This window comes from Bombus vosnesenskii, unplaced genomic scaffold, assembly GCF_011952255.1.
Source record: "Bombus vosnesenskii isolate JDL3184/JDL3185 unplaced genomic scaffold, Bvos_JDL3184-5_v1.1 scf7180000013315, whole genome shotgun sequence".
In the NCBI taxonomy this organism is placed as follows: domain Eukaryota; kingdom Metazoa; phylum Arthropoda; class Insecta; order Hymenoptera; family Apidae; genus Bombus; species Bombus vosnesenskii.
This window is the reverse complement of record NW_022882961.1, coordinates 710,420-731,208: the sequence shown is the minus strand read 5'-3', so window position 1 is coordinate 731,208 and position 20,789 is coordinate 710,420. Positions and strand designations below refer to the sequence as shown.

The window sequence follows — 20,789 nt, the reverse complement described above, 5'->3', positions numbered from 1 at the left end:
TCATCTAATTACATTTTTACGCACTCCAAATTTTTATCCTCGTCATTTGTATTATAGCGACATGTGTTTAAAGAAGAATCTACATTATATGTATGTAATCAAAATTGTAACTGATAAAACGTTAATAAAAAAATGATATTCGAATGGTTGTTTGGAATCTCTTCTTCAACCTGTTTGAAAATGGAAGATATTGGGAGATAGATAAAGGTAATGTAAGAGTTGTAAATTATTGAAAGAAAATTGGAGAAATTCATATTTGTCGTTTCTAAATTGCTAAGCCACTTTAATACGTGGCACGCTTCGTTTCAATTCTCAGTTTATGTTATACCCGCCGAGGTTAGGTCGACTTCTTCGATATGGAAACGAAACTACGCTCGGTAAATTTCAGTCGATAACTTTGCTATTATTCCATTTTGCTTTCACAGATATAGTTTTACATATAAAATTATCATATTTCAAGCTTTACATAGACGATTTTTACAATAATATCGACTACAATTTTGATTTTGATATTTTATAAACATTATACTTTGACATAATCGCGTTTAGAATATTAATAAATTATCTAAATTATTCTCAGGCTTTTCTTCTAACTCACTGTCACTTTTTCATATTTCATTTTGAGTATTTAATCGCTAGGCAAGGAATTTCTTGCAAAAATGTTGATACTCTAAAAAGTTACCAGCAGATGGGAAGTTTAATAGAACAATCACACGTCGATAATGTTTGAATTCATGTTTACAGTTTGTTGGTAAAGTCGAACGTATTTTTATTTTAACTAATTCACACGAAAGTTTTTCCAAACGTTCACTCTCTTTTTTTATTACATATTTAGGTATGTTACATTTCTTTCAAGCGGAGGTACAGTAAGAATTATAATCAATTTTGGTATTATTATTTTAATTAACGTCAGCTATAATAAGGAAACGTTCGTTTAAACATACAGAGACGTTATAATAATATGCTCAAAATAATTGGCTATGGCGATACGAAATCCTTGGAGAAATTTGTCAAATATTTAACATTGAAGTTCTTATCGAACAAATTATAACCTCTTAGTAAGCGATATTATCGTATAATAAATAGATACTTAGATTTAGTGTACGTTCGATGTATTATTCAACAGAAATAGATTCAAGTAGTAAAGGTCAAGCATGTCTGACACACGTGTCACTCAGAAGCCATAGTAACCACCTTCATAAGTTGAAAAGTCGAGTAAAGTAACGAGTAGACCAAAAATACATGTATGTAAAATATTCAAAATGTAATATTCATTGTAATATTTAGTGGATAAAACGAATCTTTAATTTCGTTTCACTTCTTTAATTATATTCATAAAGAAATGAATTTGCGTAATGAGACTCCAAACGCAGTACTTTCAAAATTTGCATTGAAATTTGTAATTATGTATGCAATTTCATTGCAATAATGAAATTTATAGAAGCGCATTGCTTGTCTTTTGAAAATTGAACGTTAATCGCGTAAATGAATAAACAAATTAAAAAACTTATAAGAAGTAGATCTGATCAACTTGGCTTTTGAATGATAAATTGAGTTTCGAGAAAGAAACGAGGGATGCCGTAAGCTAACGAAATATCCATAATCGATGAATGATGGGAACACAGATGAGTTAATTATGGGTTAATAATGAACGGTGACGCACGATTTATTATACAGTAACAATCGTTCTGTTTTTATATACACGAGTCTACGAAGTTCAGCGCTGGACGATCTTCCATCTACGTTTGGTCCGCTTCTAGGTGAAGAGCTCTCTGACTAAAATGAATTACAACAATCCATTCGATTCCGCAAACCTTGTGGGCCTTACCCTAAAAAGTAGTCTACGACGATAGCGGTATAAGATTCTGTACAATATTTACACTTAAAAAGATACGTCGTTTCTCAAATCTATTTCTCATCAACATTTTTGATTTCTTGTAGAATTATTGTAGAAGTATCCTCTTACAGTTCTCAACCCTTCAGTTCGTAATTTCGGAAACTACACAGGAGCTGCTTCAGTGCGTCAGAGAAACCAAAGTGGAAACTTAAAACACGAAGATTGTTGGAGTAGCAGAATCAACTGTAAAATCGAAATAAATGTTTGCCACAGACGAAAATACTCGCGGATGAGCGTTCCAGACGAAAATAAACACTCAGATTCTCAGGTAAGAATTCACGATACTTCCTCCTTCGAAACTAACTGTCAGAGAGCAACACAGTCAAATCCGACGTCTGACTTCTCGTCTCTGAAGTCTCGCCAGGAGTGTCCGGAGTATCAGGAGCCACCAGAGGCTCCGTTTGATACCTGTCTCCTCTTCTACAAGAACTCACGATCACCTTGGAACCGGTGCACAGTTTCTCGACTTGAACCGTTTTTCTCCAAGGTTGTGCACGCGTCGATTCGCCACTATTCGATTTTCTTCGTGTTGGAGAGCAACTTGCACGATTACGGCGACTTCCGACGAACAACAGACAGACTCGTCTCCAGACGTCGGTCTCCTTCTCTGGCGAAACTACCACCATGAATCTTTCAGTCTCATCTTTTTGTTTGCTTCCGTTTTTCTTGCTTTCTTCCTTCGTTTTATCCACGTTGCTTCTACACAACTGTTCCGCTTCGTTCGAAGATTTCTCCTCGGAGTTACGAACGGCCGAATCTCTGGCCAACAGTCGAGAAATCCGCGCGAGGAACGTGCCCGCCTCTGAGGACGCGTCCTTCTTCCTTCTCGGGGACGCGATGCTCTTCATCGTTTCGACGATCCTCCTTTTCAGCCACGAAATGTCCATAGATTGTACCTTCCGCACGGACGAACGCTCCCTTGTCGGCTCGTCGCTCGCGTTCGTCCCTTCGGAAACCGCGTGTAGCTGATCCCTTGTGCTTGCCAGAATTTTCACGCGGCTGTTGCGTCGTTTGCTCAGGGAATACGTTACGAGCGCCTGCGGCATGAAACACACAATGCGGTTTTATATTTAAAGAAATGCTGATCGTTACGATTTAATTGGATTAAAGAACCCGATGCAGAATAATTTGTTTGCTAGGACGGATTTAAATGATAATGAAACTTGACGAACAAATTCGCGTCACGAAAAAAAGAGAAAGGGGAAAGAGTATGTTCGTTAGGACGACGTTGGGGCGGAAAAAGTTTGCGGTTGCATTATCCGCCGGCAAGATCCCACGGGATATGGTTTATAATATAATTCGTGGCGGCGTCGCGTTACCGTCGCTACTTTAAACCTATCTCCGGATGAATTTCCGGCTGCTTTCGCGGCCGTCGCAGCTCGGAAGTTGGCCAACTTGCGTGCAATTGAATTTACAATATATCTCGGTCGACACCTTCCTTCGCTTAATCGCCATTTTATAACGCGATCGCGAGAATATTCCACCTCTTGCATTTATTTTCCTCTATACTTTTTTCCTAATTTCCTAATGTCGATACAGTTCGGATAAATAATCGAAGGAATCGTGCTTCTTTTCTCCGGCAATCTTCGATCGAAATATTTCGAAAAGATGTATGGGAAGGGTAAACTGCAAAGGGAAAGGGTAGACTGTTAATTAAATATATGGAAGCTGGTAATTTATTTCAGTAAATTTTGATGTTTACCGTACATTTTTCGTTTTTAATCATAAACACTCACGCGCTCGGGTCGAAATTAAACGGAATAAAACGAACTGACTCATTGTTCGATCGTATTAAACGTTACAAAAACGTTCTTGTGCTTTTACGGGCAAACAGAACGAAAACATCGGTGTAATTGAATCGTTTTTCGCCGCGTGATGTTCGCAACATGTGTATGTATTTTCCAGGAGAACGAGATCGCGCAACTGTTCCTGGTGTTTTTTATGCGTATGTACAAATTTTAATTGACAAGACAGGTAATTGGCTTCGCGTGGGTATTCGATACGTCGACGATATTTTTTGCCCCGGATACGCAACTGCATTATCCACACGCTTTCGAGATCAATTTGTTTCGACTGTGAACACGAGAATATATTTTATCGCAAACTGCAATATTCTCGAATTCGAAAAAATAATGAGAATAGCAAAGGCGTTAAAGTTAATAGGACTCGAAAATTTGCGAATTGTTTGGACGTTTGGATAATCCTTTTTCAAATTTCTGACGCGTATATGATGCGATCTGTTCCGAATAACTTTCGATAATAAAAAGAAGAAAAGAAAAAATTAATCGTAGCGTAATAATACAGCATTTTTTATATAAATTACCTTGCCCTTGTCAATTTCAAAAGTGTTACAATCAATATGAAATCTTCAGATTGGAAGATTCACAGATTAGAAAATTATCACGTTGTCTTAGAAATGGTAAAAATAAGCATGATGTTTCGTCTGTTCGAATAAAAAAATAAAACTAGACGAAAGATAGACGAATCGAAACTTACCACGATTAACAGCGAGACAACAACGGTTACTGCAACGATGTACCAGCGATTGATCATCCAGCGTTGAAAACTCGCTAGAGTAGCGTCCGACAAAAGTCTTCGTAGAGTTGCCAGTGGTCCGCTTGGATCCACCTACAATAGAATTTCTATGATTAGAAAAGTAATCAGTGAGATGTAGAGAGAATATTCTTGTTCGATTGGCACGAGAGATTTTTTGATTTGAAATACGTCGAAGGGTCGTGGAAAAGTCTGAGCGGTGTATTACCTCTCGACATCTTTGGAAGACGTCGCAATAGCCATTGTAATCGTTGCACGGTGTGCCTGGCTTCGACAGCATATCAGGAATATCGTAAGGCGCTGAATTCCATGCGAACGATGATCTGTAAAGAGATGCACCTGCAATGACGTCTGGTTTGCTTGGTCGTTTTGATGTTTAGTTAACGACTCGTTTCTCTTTTTCCGACTAAGCTTTCGTCGTGTAAAAAGATAACTAAGAAAAGGATATGTAGGAAGGATTTTCGGTCACAGGCAGATTTTTACTCGTTGAAAGGAGTGTAAATCTTTATTTAAAAGTATTTGCATACCGTTGAATTTCTTATTGTATTTACATGTCAATTTCTTGAGTTCAAGTTTATTAAATTTCGAATCACTGAATAATATTTCTACATGCCCGTAAAAATTTCCTACCACGAAAATAAAATAGAACCTAGAGACAGAACAGAATAAAGTAGAATCTAGCAAAAAAATTCTCCATTAGAAACTAAGGATATGTGCAAATACTTCTTGTAGTCACTGTATGTATTGTATATACTTAGTTAAATTCTTGCGAATGTTCATCGTCACAGGTTTCGTATTGGAAAAGATCAACTCCGATCAACAGTACCAAAATGGAACTGAAAATCGAATATAGTTATCACAAGGTCAAATCTCTTTAGTTGGAATTCTCTAGACACAGAGGAGGTAATTATTTCGAGGGTGAAAGTAGTTTCCCCTAAAGCGAAGTGAAACGAGTGACACGAACATTCGCGTAAAACCGCGTATTGTACAACGATCGTCTCTCACAGGCACGGTTGATCCTCTCCTGGCAATTTACAACAGAGTTCGCAGCTTTTGGTCGGGGGATCCACGGGCCCTGCGATGCACTGACAGGATTCCAAGCCATAAGCCAGGCAAATGCTGCCGGTGCATTCCTGTAAGCAATGCAAGAGCCCGATAAAGTGTCAGCCTACGTGCATAAACCTCTAAATACGAGGTAATTTCCAGCAGGGTCACCGAAGATAGATAAGCTCGCGACTCGAACGTTGTTCTCTTCCGAATCGCATCTACACGATGCGCGGTGTCTTATCCTTTCTTTGTTGTTTGGCTCGTTGAAGACGGTTTATACCGCAAAACGGACTATCGTGTAAGTAATTTTCCAAGTTATGATCGCTGAGTTCGAATAGATTGCGTGTGATCGATACAGTGGTTCGCCATGTTGCGCGTTTGCCTTAGCTTTATCGTGTTGTATTTATTTATTTATTTAGTGTAATAAACGAGCTATGTCCTTTGAGAGCAATATAACAAATACAACGATAATAGAGTGCACAAAACAAAAGAAAATCCTTCGCTCGATGAAAAATAGATAGGTCGCGTGGGAGCATACATTACAAATAGGTTACGCAAGTTGATGTTGACGTGTCTGTGGGTCCGCATAAAAGACTAATTAATTCATCGATCAACATGCATCGAGCCGGGATGAGACTAGTTCGAAATTAGAAATAGTACGGCGACGGAAACAATACATAGACTGTTTAATTTAACTTTATCTTTCGTTATTGTGTTGACTATATCGTAGTAATCGCGTGGTAATTATTTCACGATACGCAGACTACGGACATTTATGAATTTACAGGAAATTAGAAATTTCAATACCACAGAGCGCACGTAATACGTAAAAACATATAAAACAATCGATGTATAGTATTTATTGTAATGTTTAGTGGATGAAATAAATTTATACTTAGATTCTATTTGTTTCATTTGAAAACACAACCTTTTCGTGTCGTTTTGTTCAATCATGTCGAATTTTAGATATTTTTTGCATCTTTCCGTCAATTATTTCGGCAGGTAAAGTTGCGTCTTTTTTAGATGGTCGCGTGACGGTAAGAACGGTCGTTGTCGAGCAATGGCGAGAGGCAGCGCGGCACGGAAACAGCAAAGCAAATTGCAATCGACAGCCGGCCGCCCCCGTCTCGGCCTCTCTCGCTCGTTATTGTACTTGCAGATTAGAAAGCCTGTATTTCGGGAGTATCGATTCGTAGCTGCCGATGCGTACCGTCGAACTGTTGCACGTGTGCGGCTGAAACGCATTTTCCGCTTGGCTGACTATAATCGAATGTTTCTACTCGAACCTACAACTAGAGGAAATAACCTTGCGTCGTTATCACCGCTGTCCACTGTTCGCTTCCTCGTACGAAGAAGAAAATGGCTTTTGATTCATGGATAATTTCGATCATTTCATATCTTTTCGATATGTATCTCCATAAAATTAATTGTCTTAGAAAAATTCACTTGCGGGCTAATTTATATCCACTCAGTTTAATTTCTATTCGATCGAGGAAATTTCACGATTTCTCGATAGCTTTGTTTCGACGAGTGGACACAAGAAAATTGATAATTTCGATATTCTACGTGCAGAACTTAATATTCTTAGAAAAACTTGCAAGATAATCTATGTTCTCCACTGGATTTAATTTTGATTCTTAGCTGACTCTCGAGATTTCTTCACACCTTTGTCTCGACGAATGAATGTAGAAAGATAAGACGGATTGCTATCAATGAATAATTCCGATAACTTCGAACTATTTCGACATCTTCACCGTAGAAGTAATTTTGTTAAAAAAATTCACCTGCAAGTTGATCTATATTCTCCACGCAGTTTAACTTCCATATGTTCAAATGAATTTCGAGATTTCCTGATATCTTTGATTTATATTCATTCGTCGAACGATACCTTCGATCCCTCCGATGTTCTTCTCTCCCGAAATTAATTTCATTAGGAAGAATGAAAAATTCACTCGGAGTCTAATTCGTATTCTCCACGCGGTTTAACTCCGACCCGATCGACAAGGGCGGGGGATGAGTCTCAAGATTTCTTAACAGATGAATGTGCTACCGTGGGCTGAAGGGTATTTCATTGCTGGTGTGCGTGCGCACGGCAGCCGGAGCCTTAAATCTACCCTCGAGACTCGAAGCGCGCTCGTGGAGAAAGAGGAAGCTACGCGTAAGAAAATGCCACGCGTACATTTCAAAATCACTCCCTCGTGGATTCTTCCCTCTTTTTCCAGAAACAGAACCAATCGTAAGCTTCCTACATGCGAGCAGAGTTTTCCTGGTTTCGGTTTTCGAAGATCCACGGATTTTCTCGCGCTCCCAAAGTCGACGACTAATGGAAATTTCAATGCAAATCTTATCAAAGGAAAGTACCGGTGCAAAGATATTGTGTTTCAAAGAACGTCTACATGCTCCTTTTCACGATTCTGGCTTTTTTAACGTCATCTGTATATGGTTGTTTGTCACAGAGAAAATGATGTTATTAATTTCACAGTACTGGTAACAGGTACCATTTAATGGTTTTGTAGACGATTTGTTTAAACTCATCAATATGAATGGTTTCATCGAGCTTTGTGAACATTGTAACGATAGTCCGAGGCAATACAAATTTAGAGAAGTCATCTACACGAAGCTATCGCGTGTTATTTTTAATCAGTCTCGAAAAACGGTTCGATTTCTTTTTGGTAGTATCTGTTGTGTAACTCTAGCATCGTGTGTGCCATGTAGTCTTCCTCTGGTTCCTATTACGAACGAGAAAATGGCAAGCAGTCTCCAATGAATAAGTAACTAGACAAGCAGCTAGTTTCGCGCTAGGAAATCGTAAATTTCCGCGTAATTTCGGTCACCATCGTCCGCTGCAACGGACTCATTTTCGTCGCGAGGATAATTTAGACGAAACACGATCGTATTTCGCGATATAGCGGCACTTCGCTTTCGCCTGGGTTTCGCGCTGCTTGATCATCTGCGATCATAAAGCTGAGCGTCATGACGTGTTTCAACACCAATAGAGTGCGACAGGCAAAGTTATTGTGGATTTTCATGCTCTGTAAACTTCAATTTATATATCCCTGTGTTCGTAAATGTTAAGACACTTTTTGAAGGAATGAGATGAATCTAAAAAGAGACTTGCTGTAATTGTTGTTGTTATTATTATTTCGGTTAGATCCGTGAGCAATGAAAGTTCCGTATATTCTATGTTATAATCAGAGTCTCATAAATAATGAAATTAAAATTGTTTCTGCAACTTCATATCTTCGTAGACAAAACTAGACAATTGGGAGTCACACAGAGATTTGCTTCACTCGCTAAATGACGTAACGAGTATTGTAATAGGAATATTTTCTATCTCTCTCATATATATAAAGATGTTCCGAAAAGGGACAGAAATTCACCAGAAGATAAAGGAGCGGCACGTAACAAGAGAGCAGACGGAAACGTCTAGACTCACCCCCATGTAGCAGACGAATTCCTCGTTGCATATGGTCTTGTTGGGCTTGTTGATGGATGGCGGGCACTGGGGACCACGGCCGTCGCAAAAGCTCGCGTCCCTGCAACCGTTGTCGTCCCTGCACTTATCGCCGTTGCGCAGAGTACAGCCGGATGTGCAACAAGGGCCCTGGAAACAACCACCGAGAGATGAACGACATTGTCCTGTAACGGAAGATGGAAGCAACCAGCGAAAAAGAAAGAGAGTAGGACGCCGTGTATACCGTGTCCAGTTGGAAACGTGGTACGCGCTCGATCGTTTTTTAGGTCGTCTGAAAATATGACGAAGCTGTTTGTACGATGGATGTGTCAAAGGAGAACGCTTTCATTGTGAACCTTTCAAGGTCTGTATCAGGTATTGTCCACGCTAAGTTTCGGTAGCTCGAAAGCTCCTCTGTTTCCTTTTGCCAGACTATACACGTGTCGTCACGGTATATACGTTATATCTGAGCAGTATGCATTAGCATGTACGGTCCTTTCCATGTGTATCCAGGAACACCAAGTGCATAGAAAGAAAGGTTTTTGGAAAACGCAGAATGGTATTTCGTGCGATATATTGCGGGAAGTGGAAGTTTCGCGTGATTGTTTATGGCGAATGACTGCATTTTAAGCGCTAGAAATGCGCGGGAAGAATATTTCTGAGGCTAAAATAAGAAAAGAAGCGCACAAGGTTACGTGGAATATTTGTCTAGTTTGTATGCTTTAGTTAAAGAAACGGTAAAATGGAAAAAGTGAGACACACTTCCCATAATGATGAGTATTCAATCATTCCGTCCTTATTGTAATAATAAGAAAGGAATTCTATCGTATGGAAATTTCTACAACGTTACAACTTGAGAAACAGTGGAAAATCCGTACGATTAAGTGGAGCAGAACGACGAAACGGAAGCGATAACCAAACGCGCGTTATCAGCAGCAATTTCCTAACGAGTGATGGCAATTTTATAATTGCCGGTCGTCGGCTGTGCCTTTGTCCGATCGAAAATTCATGATTCACCGTCCCGTCTGCTGCAACGTACGGCGTGACGTTGTTTTTTAAACGGATCCGCAGCGATATTCAGCGACTCGTGCGCGGGTTATCGGGCCCTGCCGCTTTGTCGCTCGTTAATTTATTTCGCCGCGCGTGTCGATGATAATGCGCGGTTCGTTGGAACGCGTTCCACTCCGGGGGGCATTGTGCGAGACCAGGAACAATATCTCGATTTTTCGAGCGATTTTCTGGACAGAACAATGGGCAACATTGTAGTGCGCACCAGAGAATTCGGGGCAACGCAATATCAAGACTGTTTTTTTCTCTTTGCCTCTCTCTCACTCTCTCGCCTTATTTCCGCTATTTTTTCTTTTTTTTTTTTTGTTTGTTTATTTTTCCTATTTCTCCGTAATTTGCACTTCTTTGTTCTTGTTTTTTTTCCCTTTTTGGAAGTGGGATTATTCATTTCCAGTAACCATTTCGACCGTGAATTTTTTTTATTTTTAATTCATTTTGTATAATTACACAGAACTCATTGTCATCTCTTCTTTTTCCGTTGTTTTCATACTGGAAATTTCTTTTCCAATTTTTTAAATTGCGCCATACATTGCTCTGTGTCTACAACACGCTTTCGACGAAGGTAATGAAAATTCACTGGAAAAAATGCAATTGGCGCTTGAAATCCATCCGTGTTGGAACTCGAACCATGGTTTCACAGTAATCAAGCACCCTATCGATTACGCTATCATGGCCGCTGGGATTGAATTGCCATTTTTCATATGAAAAGAGCCTTGATAACACAGTTGGTTACTATGTATGACGATGTCATTCTCGTGACACGTGAAAAAATCCCTGATACCTGAACCCGTATTTTCACCCGTAACGTATCGAATCACAAATTCTAACCATAATGCGATAATATTCATTATTATTAGCTTACTATAGCTTCATATTTGCAACAAGCTCATAAATCTACTCTGTTTCGTACGTTTGAATGCACGATTAAGCTTATAACTATTACATTACTCAGTGACGTGTGGTATGTACCAATTTTAACAAATAAACTGCAATTAACCGGTGAATAATTAGCAATCAATGCGTGCATCGAGAATATGCCCGAAGTTTGGCTACAAAACCGCTAATACGCGAATAGAACGCTATCGACTCTTTGGTTTTTTTCCATTTTAGTGGTCTATTTATTTTCTATTTATTTGTTTAACAATGAGAACGTCTCTTCTAACGTTATTCGAATTTCCATGCATTAATTTATTGTATACGTGTCGCTGTATTGAAAATCCACTTTTGCCAGAACACACACGCGACAATGAATATTTATGAAATTTAGGGAACAACGGGCAGAAGTTTCAGAGTTGGTCCCGAGGTGATACGTGCAAATACGTCGAAGAAATATTCGGGAAGACGAGGGTGCGAATAGTCCGCGAAACCGTGATTTTACGCTCGAGAAACTTTCTCCCTGATTTTCTTTCTGTTCCGTGATCCACTTTAGACGATAAATATTCAAATAATTCGACAATCTCGTGCCATCGATCTGTACGGTAAGGTAAAAGTTAAAGGGCACTCGAATCTTTATCTTCGATAAATTCAGAAATATTTCTAATAATTTTTATTGAAATGGAAGTTGTTTCGCGAAACAGCTACTGTTAATTTGACGTCATTGAATTACATTCTTCAGGGCTATGTATGTTTTTAATCATTCGCTAGAAAATGATAAATATTAGGAAGATCGCTTCTGTTGGAATCGTTGAGGTCTTTTTGACCCGTTGTTGAAATTTTCCAGCTGCGCGTTTCAAGATATTACGAAAGCATTTGGCGATTAAATACGTTGTCTGCGAGAAGGGTCGTGATTCTCGTTCTTACCAGCAACTTGCGAGCCCTCCATCTGCGAAATTGCTGTATCTGTCTCGCAATTACATCCAAAGTACTCATGTACGCGCGAGAAAATTGAATAGCGACGCGTTTTTAAAAAAATTGCAATCCAGTAAAATCCAGTTAGAAATTAAGACCGCTGGAAACATTAAATAATTTTTTACCCTTTTCTTTTAATGAAATTAAGAATGGCAAGGCAATTAATGTCAATATTTGTTAATTGAGACGTATCCTAGAAAACGTTGTATCGAGTAAATTGCTTTCAAAGCATTACTATGTCATCTGTCTGACGTAACATGCGTACATTTCACTTAGGATTCTAACTCAATACGCAGGAACTCTAATTCTAGCAACACCTTTCCCTTCACGCGGAAGGTTCACGAAATTCCAATAAACGAGTCTAATAACATTCTTGCTACAATCTACAGTGAAGTTAGCTTCTTGTATCGAGGAACTGGTCCGCGTCGGAAGACACTGTAAGAGAGAAATAGAGACGGGGAATTTCGTAGCGTGACAATTTTCGGTTTAATTAAATCGATGAACGAAAGAGGTTCGTCGGATGCTGAACGGGGAAACGTTTAAACGAATCGAATGATTTTCGCTTAACGTGCAGATAAGAACGATCCACGGTTTGAATATCTGATAGAAGGATACCCGTGGGACCAGCAGCCGATGCTTGGAAAATAAGGTTCCTCGGTCTGATACGTTTTCCGGTTCAACGAATTGGCACGGAAAGCAGCGGAAGGAATTCGATGCTGATGCAAGTGGATGTATTCTCGATCTGTGCATATATCAAAAAAATAAATAACCCGATGGAAAAGTGCATTCAGTCTATGAGAATATTACTGTCGAGCGGAAACCGGTCCTGCGTGCGGCTCTCTCTCTCTCTCTCTCTGTGTGTCTCTTCTAATAACACGTCACTTTCTGGATCCACTTGTTCATAGAAAAAATTCAACATATATTTTTATGGGTAATTATTTAGAATAGCTATACCTTACTGATTTCGATGATCTTTAGATATATCGTGAATTTTTAGCTTTACGACCAAGCAGAAAAACAATTTTCGTACTGACGACGAGTTTAAAAATTACTTCCCTGTAAAAGTAGAAAATTTAATTTCTCATGTTTGTTCCCTGTAGTTTTCACGTGTTACTATTATTATTATTATTATTATTATCCCTATCCCTATTTATTTCCTCTTTACGTAATTTAGCATATCAAAGTGAAGCGAAGTATACGAAGGAGAAGAGAAAACGAAAAAGAGAATGTTGGGAAGATTGCGGAAGATTCGAGGAAGATTCGCCAATTACAGATTCGAAAAGATTTTCAATTTCCCTTAAGGGTCGACGGCGTTTAATCACGCCTTTATATCAGGCTCCAAGAGAAAGCATGCTTCATTCCAAGTTGGCGATTAACGTTTTCAATCAGAGAAGGATAAGACTTATCTCTAAACGGCTGCGAAGCTGCAATTCCCAAGAAGATTTAGGATTGCTTTAATGCCTCGACCGCGCGGTCGACGTCAAGAGTCTTGCCCTTTATTTAGACCCGCGTCTATCTCGGGTATTCTTAATTACGAGCGATAAGATGTATCGTCGAACGCTGAGAGAGCCTCGTTCCCATAAGGGTTACAATTTTGAGAAGATTGAGAATAAGCCTTGAAATTTAAATTGCTCGAGAAATCTACTCGGCGATCGCTTAATCAACCCTCCCTTTATTTCAGTCCATGTTTACGTAATCGTACATCCTGTTAATTAGTCTTATCAGCTGTGTCATAACTTCGGCGAAGTTTCGTAGACGATACTGATACAAGATTCCTACGAGAGATTCTGAAAGTTCGCTTAAAAAGATTAAGACTTAACTTCGAACTTTTCTTAGACCCGCGTTAAACCGTTTATGATTCATTTTATTCGTATTATAAGGATTCTCTGCGATATTTTTTATTTACGATTCTCGAATGAATTATTCAAAGTACGAAAGTATAGCAGAATTCTAAAAAGAGATCTAGATACTTGTTTAGTCCACACGAGACGTATTTTAATTGTAAAATTACGGGCGTATCGACTTATTAAAGTGAAGATTAGTGAGATGAAATTGTCAAATCTTCATTATGGACTATCGTGAATAAAATATTGATATGATGATCTTATATGAGTTTAGATTTGGGACATGAGTAAAGATAAGGACATAAATTTATTATTTGATGAAGATTTAAGACGTACATTCTACTTCAATCTAAGGTTACTAAATAATAAAACGTCTTTCAGCCAGCAATTTTAATTAGGCAATTTAACTTGGATGTAATCTATTAGTTCTGTACAAACAATAGTGCTTCTAAAGTAGTCATGTTTAATTAATAATTCATTATTGATTCATACACTCTTATCAAACTAAATCATAGTGTTTGAATATTTACGAAGCAAAAGTAGTTTAGAAGCGAAAATTATTTGCGGCGTAAAGTCCGAATTTACTTGGCACACACACACACACACACACATACACAGATCTACACGAACCTGTATAGTGAACGTGTAATAACGAAAATCAAGCAGCCCTCTTGGCTGGAACCTTACGTTCACGTTGAGTCTTGGTCTTCGCGAACCGAGACGTAATAACACAGACTGAAACGAATCAATTTATCGAATTTCAATACTTCAATAGCAAGAATTCCTTACTCGAAGGAGGCGGATGGTGCGACAATGGCGGGAAATCACGAAACTCCGTCCTCGAGTAATTGCCGCTGCGGATGTAGCAAAATGTTGCGGCTAACGAAGCGAAGAATTATTCGAATCATCCCTGATGGAATTCATCCGGTTCGATATAGCTGTATAGAAACATTTTGGTCACCAGATCAAATCACTCATCCTTTGATATTTGCCATGTAAATAATCGCATTGTGCACAGGATGTTAAATGAGAACCCCAGATTTAGAAACAATTTCCCACTTGTAAACCAGCAAATGTCAATTGAGTCTTTCATACAGATACGTATAATGGTTACAAAAAGTTACATTTATTTTCCAATAAAGCTTTTTTTTTTTTGGTTGGTGTAGTCATATGAAAGTACTACCAAATGATGTGAAACTTAATATACTTCGACTAAATCAATTAGTATATAAATGCTATAATAGGTACAATGGTGTACAAATACTTTTTGTAGCCACCGTACATTTCTAAGAAACGTTTAACGTGAAAAATTGGTATCCCAACGGATCGATATATCGTTCGTCTTAAAATAACTGTTCGATCGATCGAGGAGATTTTTCCACGATGTTCAACTATATGGAGCAAATCAAAAAGCGTTTGCCATTTTTCGCGAATAAAGGGCTCAAGATAGGATCTGTCTCGCGTTCTCGCTAGTTAATGCGGAATATTGGCGAGCGAAGGACGCAAAACAGAGGGATCGCCGAGGGGGTGAATATTCACCGATATTCTCGACGGTGTCGCGTTTTTTCTGTGATGGCATTAAGGATAAGAGATAGCGATCCCGCGAGATGTTCTTCTCTCGGAAAATGAACCACGTATAGGTGTTACGATTGAAACGCAAATATAAGCGCGGCTATGCACGTGTGTCTGCTTGGCTGTGTGCAACAGCAAAACCCCGTCTCGTGAAAATAGAACGCGGGGGATTCGTTTTACCGAAGGAAGTCACATTACCACCCCGCGTTTGAAGGATCGAATCTCTCGAGATAGCTAGATCGTTTCTCGACATTCAACGCTTGCATCGTATATTCATTAAAGTGCTCTCGAGAATAACGACGACGCTGTCTCTCCCTATGATATACAACGATGACGACCATTTGCAAGCGTCTGTGGACGAACACAAACATTCGAAATATTTTGCGAAATAATAAGTTATTCTGTTGTTACTAGAATTCGCTAGCATTTTTTAAAGGTATAATTTTAAAGCCTTCAAACTTGAGTATAAATGAATATGAAACTATCTAAAAACTTTAAAGAGACTAACGATTATCGCTCCGATATTCTAAAAATACTTTGCCTTCCTAATCGTGCTATAATTTTGGTCAACAAAGATCGCAAGCTTATTTTCTTCTTTCTTTCTTATCGAAATAAGATGTCTAAAACATCTGAAAACGAACACTGATCATCTTAATCCAGCTATTAATAATTTCGAGCTTTAGAATCGCCATCGAAAATAATGTACCCTTCCCATCTTACGAGCTGTACGTGTTTCCATCCCCGCAAACATGCTCCTTCTGCTTTATCTTTCTAGTACCTGGTTGTTTTCCTTTGCCTCCACTATTTATCTTTCTTCTTGTTCCGTCCCCTGTTTTCTTTCCTCGCTAGCAGCTCGTTTCCAGCACTTTTTCTCACCCTCCGCTCCACTCGTTCTCTCATCAGTCTCGACCCTGCACCTCCTTCGTTATCTTTCTCAATTTTTTCTTCACCATTCTTATTCCACCCCTGCTGCCAACCTCGCAGCTCTTACGCTTAATGTCCACAGTTTGCTTGGTTCTTCCAGCACCTTGCTTCATCCTTTTTCCACCTCTTTGCCTCTTGTTTATCGTCCTCGTCGTTCAACCTGACCGAGGAACGGGGAAAGACGTCGTCCATTCGTCTACGTCTTCACGCTTTGCGAATCTACGTGTTTTGCATCCGGCACTTTTCTCCCGTGATGCACCTAATGCATCGACTTCCGCGAACGTTGCTTGCACGGATGTTTTGCTATTTCTTTTTTTCACCGGTTTACGCTTCTGCTCTTTTTACTTTTCAGTCACGCCTATGTCACCTCGGTGGTGGCACCGATCGCGATCGTTCTTCTCGGTTTGTCCTGTTTCTTTGGCTTATCACAGGCTATGACTGCCGCCAGAAACCATCGCGAACGCGAGGCGTGATGCTATCGCGATAAAAACAATCTCCGCGCAGCACCAGTTTAGGGGCCATAGTGCCTTTTTTAGTAGCTATAACTTATAAAAATCCGCGAGTAATTGCACTCGATTGTCCGGGAAGAATCACGGGACAGGCCCGCAGTCGATTCTCGGGACATAATGCCGAGCCAGTGGAACAGGAACAGGGGTGAATACATCAGAAACGAAGTATTTTAAAATTACAGTCTATTCACGGTCTCTACGCGCATAATTAGTAGCGAGGGGCATGAAAAAGAGGCGATAAAACGCGGCAATTGCCAAGTCGGTCGAACAATGCCATTGTAATTATTTTTCAGCATTGAAAACCTCGTTACCAGCATTTCGGACTTTGCAAGTTCGTGCATTAATTAGTACGTAGGCAACGTACCGCGGAGGAAACAAAGAAGGAAAAAGTACCATCAAGCGGATGAAAAAAGGAAAGAAAAAAATAAAAAGGAGGAGCGAGGGAAGCGAACCGATATCGATGTTCATCCACGAAATTTCGAAAGAACGATCTACTAACTCTGGAATCAAACGTTTCCTCTCGTACAATATAACAAGATTAATTGTTTTTGGTTCGCGGAGAGTTTCCCATTCGTGTTTCGCCGAGGCTTCCTAGCCGATAGCAGCCTCCTCGATTTCAGTTTGATTAATTAGTCCCGTTTTCCGGGATACTACGAGCACGGCGGTGAATGCGCTAGTGTTCGCCAGGGTGACGCCATCGCCATCATCGTCATCTACGACGACGTTCGGACGATAGGGTCGACCAACATTGAAAATTAAACCTCATCATCAGTGTGTATTTGCACCTTGTCAACAATAACGCCGAGCATATCCAGAAACCAGGGGAGATCCAGAGACTTGGAACATACCTGGAAACTAATTCTCTTCTCCCTTACTTTCTCTAACTTCGCGAGCTCTCTCTCTTATGACCGTCCGTGATCAGTAAGTTTCTTCGAGCGCGAAGAATCGTACATGTACGAGATTGTAGTTTCCAACACGACCCGCCGTCATCTAGAAAAGTGCTCGTTCTCGCTGTACTCCTGGAAAATGGCCTTGTATTCACAGCCAGTATTGTGTTGGTTTTATCGGTCGGTATATATACTCAATCTTTTGACTAGTTCTTTTCTCTTTTGTTCCTCGTGTTACTTTCTTTGGTCTTAAGTGGTTGAACAGATTTTTTTTAGGCACGTAATGGCATTTAGATTGTTGAAATTTTTTGTTCTTACTGTTTGACTATATTTTTTATCGTTACATTTTTATACTTCTTTGTCGATTTCTTTTGTTATGTTCTTTGTCCTTTAATATTTCCGTCGGTTTTTGAATCGTTAAAATTTGTTGATATTATATAGTTAATAGTTTTTATTATTACATTCTTTATGCTCCTTTGTTCTATACTACTTTCTGTTCTGTAATGCATCTCTATATATAATAGATTATTCTAATAATTTTTCTTACCTTCATAAAACAATAACTTACTTAGTTTGCATCTTGCAGTAATGTTAAGTTTCTACAACTTTTACTAATCGTTTCACTGTTTCACCCTTAATATGTTAATATACATAGATTATAAGTGGACAAATATCCATGGCCCCTAATTTTATTAACTTCCATTAACTTCCCATTAATTTCCTGCATTCTCTCGTAATTTCATATCCCGAAGTTCGTCCACGAAATCTGACAAAATGATCGTGGGTAAGTAACAATATCTAGCTTCGTGTTTCGCTGCTAGCTTCGACCCGCAGGGTCGATTTTGTGCGTGGGACCGCCCGAAACCCCCGAAGGAACGTCGAACTTCATGGTTGCATAAATTATGACCGTCTCGATTTCGAATGCGCCGGATTTCCTGTACTCATTATCGTTGGCTCACCGTTTAATCACCCAACGCATGCCTGGTATAGAGGATCCAAGTTGCTCGGTTCGTTGGAACAAACGATCGGCATTGGTTGGATTAACGTGGAGTTGGAGGTTCGTGCGCGGGGACGAGACGCGTGTAACGGCACGTTTCGCGTTTAATTACGGCTTTAGTGTATCATTAATAAACATCGATACGTCCGTACCGCATAGCCTGTCGCGTAACGTGCCTCGTGCCTCGTTATTAATTAGCGACGTTACACGTAAGAGGATTGAGAACGAACGCGTTCAGCTTCTATTTTATTTCGAGAATCATCCATTACAGGCTTCTGTCGGACACAGGGGGAAAAATGATGTAGGTTACCTCGGAGAAAAATGATGGCTTTCGCCGTGGATAATTAAGAGGTCAGGAAGAAGTGGTTGCTTCTAAATCGAAGTTTTTCTTATTTATCAGTCGTGATGATATCGGAGTCGAGGGTGTTAAACTTTCTGAAAGTTTAACAGTTTACGGTACCCATTGAAAGGAGCAAAATATGTTTGACCAACATAGTTTACAAAAACGATCTTTCGATATTATATCAAATTTTGTATCAAAATTGACACGGGTGTGATATTTAAATCAAACTGTACCCACCATCCAACATGAAATTGTTACTTCGTGAATGAGATACGTGAGACGTGCGAGCGTACGAGAGAAACAGAAATAGAGAATCATCGAAAAATTCGATTCTCTTCATACGACGATATTTCAACAACGCAAAGTCGCACCGGAGTGAAACGGAAAGCATTTTACAGCGGAAGCTTTATCAGCTCTTTCTGATGTCTCAAACAGGATTAAAATATCTTTGCTAGTTTTGCAACAACAATTGTTTAAACTCTTAGTAGTTTTAATAAGTATTACTCGCGTATTTTGGTGTATTCGAATAAATTTGTATACGTTTTTAACCATGCAGTTTGTAATGGTATTGTTAATAGTTTATATAATTATTACAATAGTTATGTGTATTTTGTAAAATTTTGAGTAAAATATCAAGAGAGATGGATAGAACGAGGCAGATCAATAAAATGGCCTCCTCAGCTATCTAGTTTAAATTCTTTGGATTTATTTTTGTTCTATCAGCGATAAATAATTACAATAATCAACAAAAAAAGAACAATCAACATTGTCCATAACAAATATGAAAACAAAGTATATTTTTTTATCAAAAAAATTATATGTTGTTTAGATGTTTTTTCTCCTCCCGGTGGAGACATAAAACTGGAGCAAGATTGGAGTGTATATTACACATAATTGTGTGTAACATAGTTTATAACACTCTACATAATCTCTTACGAATATACCAATCGCTCGATTACTATCGAATGTTACGAAAAATGGAACTTATGTAAGAATAGTTGTTAAAGTATATTGAATTTGACCAATCGCTAAACAGTAGAAAATTATAAAAGCGTTCGTTTTCGAGGTAATGAAAGTAAATCGATGACGAACGTCTCCTGGAAAAACTGGTTCGCGTCTCACAGGGAAAGTCGGCATTGCACGTTCGCATTTCGTTTCCTACATTACGCTTTCAAGATATTCAATAGAAATTCATAACATATTCAGCGTGTAGCTTTCGTAGAAAATGAAAATGAGTCTCTGTCGAAATTTTCAAAGGAACTCGCTGCTAAAAGACCGTATTTGCAACGTCTGTAAAAATATCTCTCCTCGGAGACCTTAGAAAACTCGCAGCTTCCGCCGTTGCCGTAGCGTTTTAATATTTCAACGCAAATGTAAGCAAGAATTTGACATCTTTCTCTTCAAAAATGCAATTTTAACTTTAAGTTTGCTCCTGTACTTTGCGCACTCGTTCAACCTAACTGTCACTTGTTCTAAATCAATTCTGGCCATTTTCCAAATGAAAACTTACTCCATAATTTAACTACTGAAAAATTTAACCTATTAATCTTTCGATCAATTTACATTAGCTAATTCTGTCAGTTAACATTGTGGCTATGAAAGGGAATTTCCAAAATTTGCTTCATATTTTCGTACTATTTCTTCTAATATTTCTAATATTTCTTCTACCTAGATTCTATAATTTTATAAAAGAAATTAAGGTACTTACAACATCATGACAAATTGTGCGCTGCTTAATTCTTAATGGATTAATCCGATATTTTGTAGTCGATCGATACTGTTATTTCTATAGAATTCTCTATAGAACGATCAACAAGCAAGGATGTTACGTCGAATGGGAACAAAT

At 38.9% G+C, this 20,789-nt stretch overlaps 1 protein-coding gene across 2 annotated transcripts in view; it reads right to left on the bottom strand.

Moving 5' to 3' along the window:
* Positions 1-382: 382 nt before the first annotated feature.
* Positions 383-20,789, bottom strand: part of LOC117235321 (disintegrin and metalloproteinase domain-containing protein 10-like) — a 161,799-nt gene continuing 141,392 nt past the window's right edge. For both annotated transcript variants that reach the window (XM_033497214.1, XM_033497215.1), the window contains exons 13-17: positions 8,934-9,101; positions 5,456-5,583; positions 4,659-4,773; positions 4,394-4,525; positions 383-2,934 (exon numbers count right to left, since the gene is read on the bottom strand). In XM_033497214.1, coding sequence (XP_033353105.1) covers positions 2,197-2,934; positions 4,394-4,525; positions 4,659-4,773; positions 5,456-5,583; positions 8,934-9,101 — 1,281 coding nt within the window. In that variant the 3' untranslated portion in view covers positions 383-2,196. The remainder of the gene's footprint in view (positions 2,935-4,393; positions 4,526-4,658; positions 4,774-5,455; positions 5,584-8,933; positions 9,102-20,789) is intronic.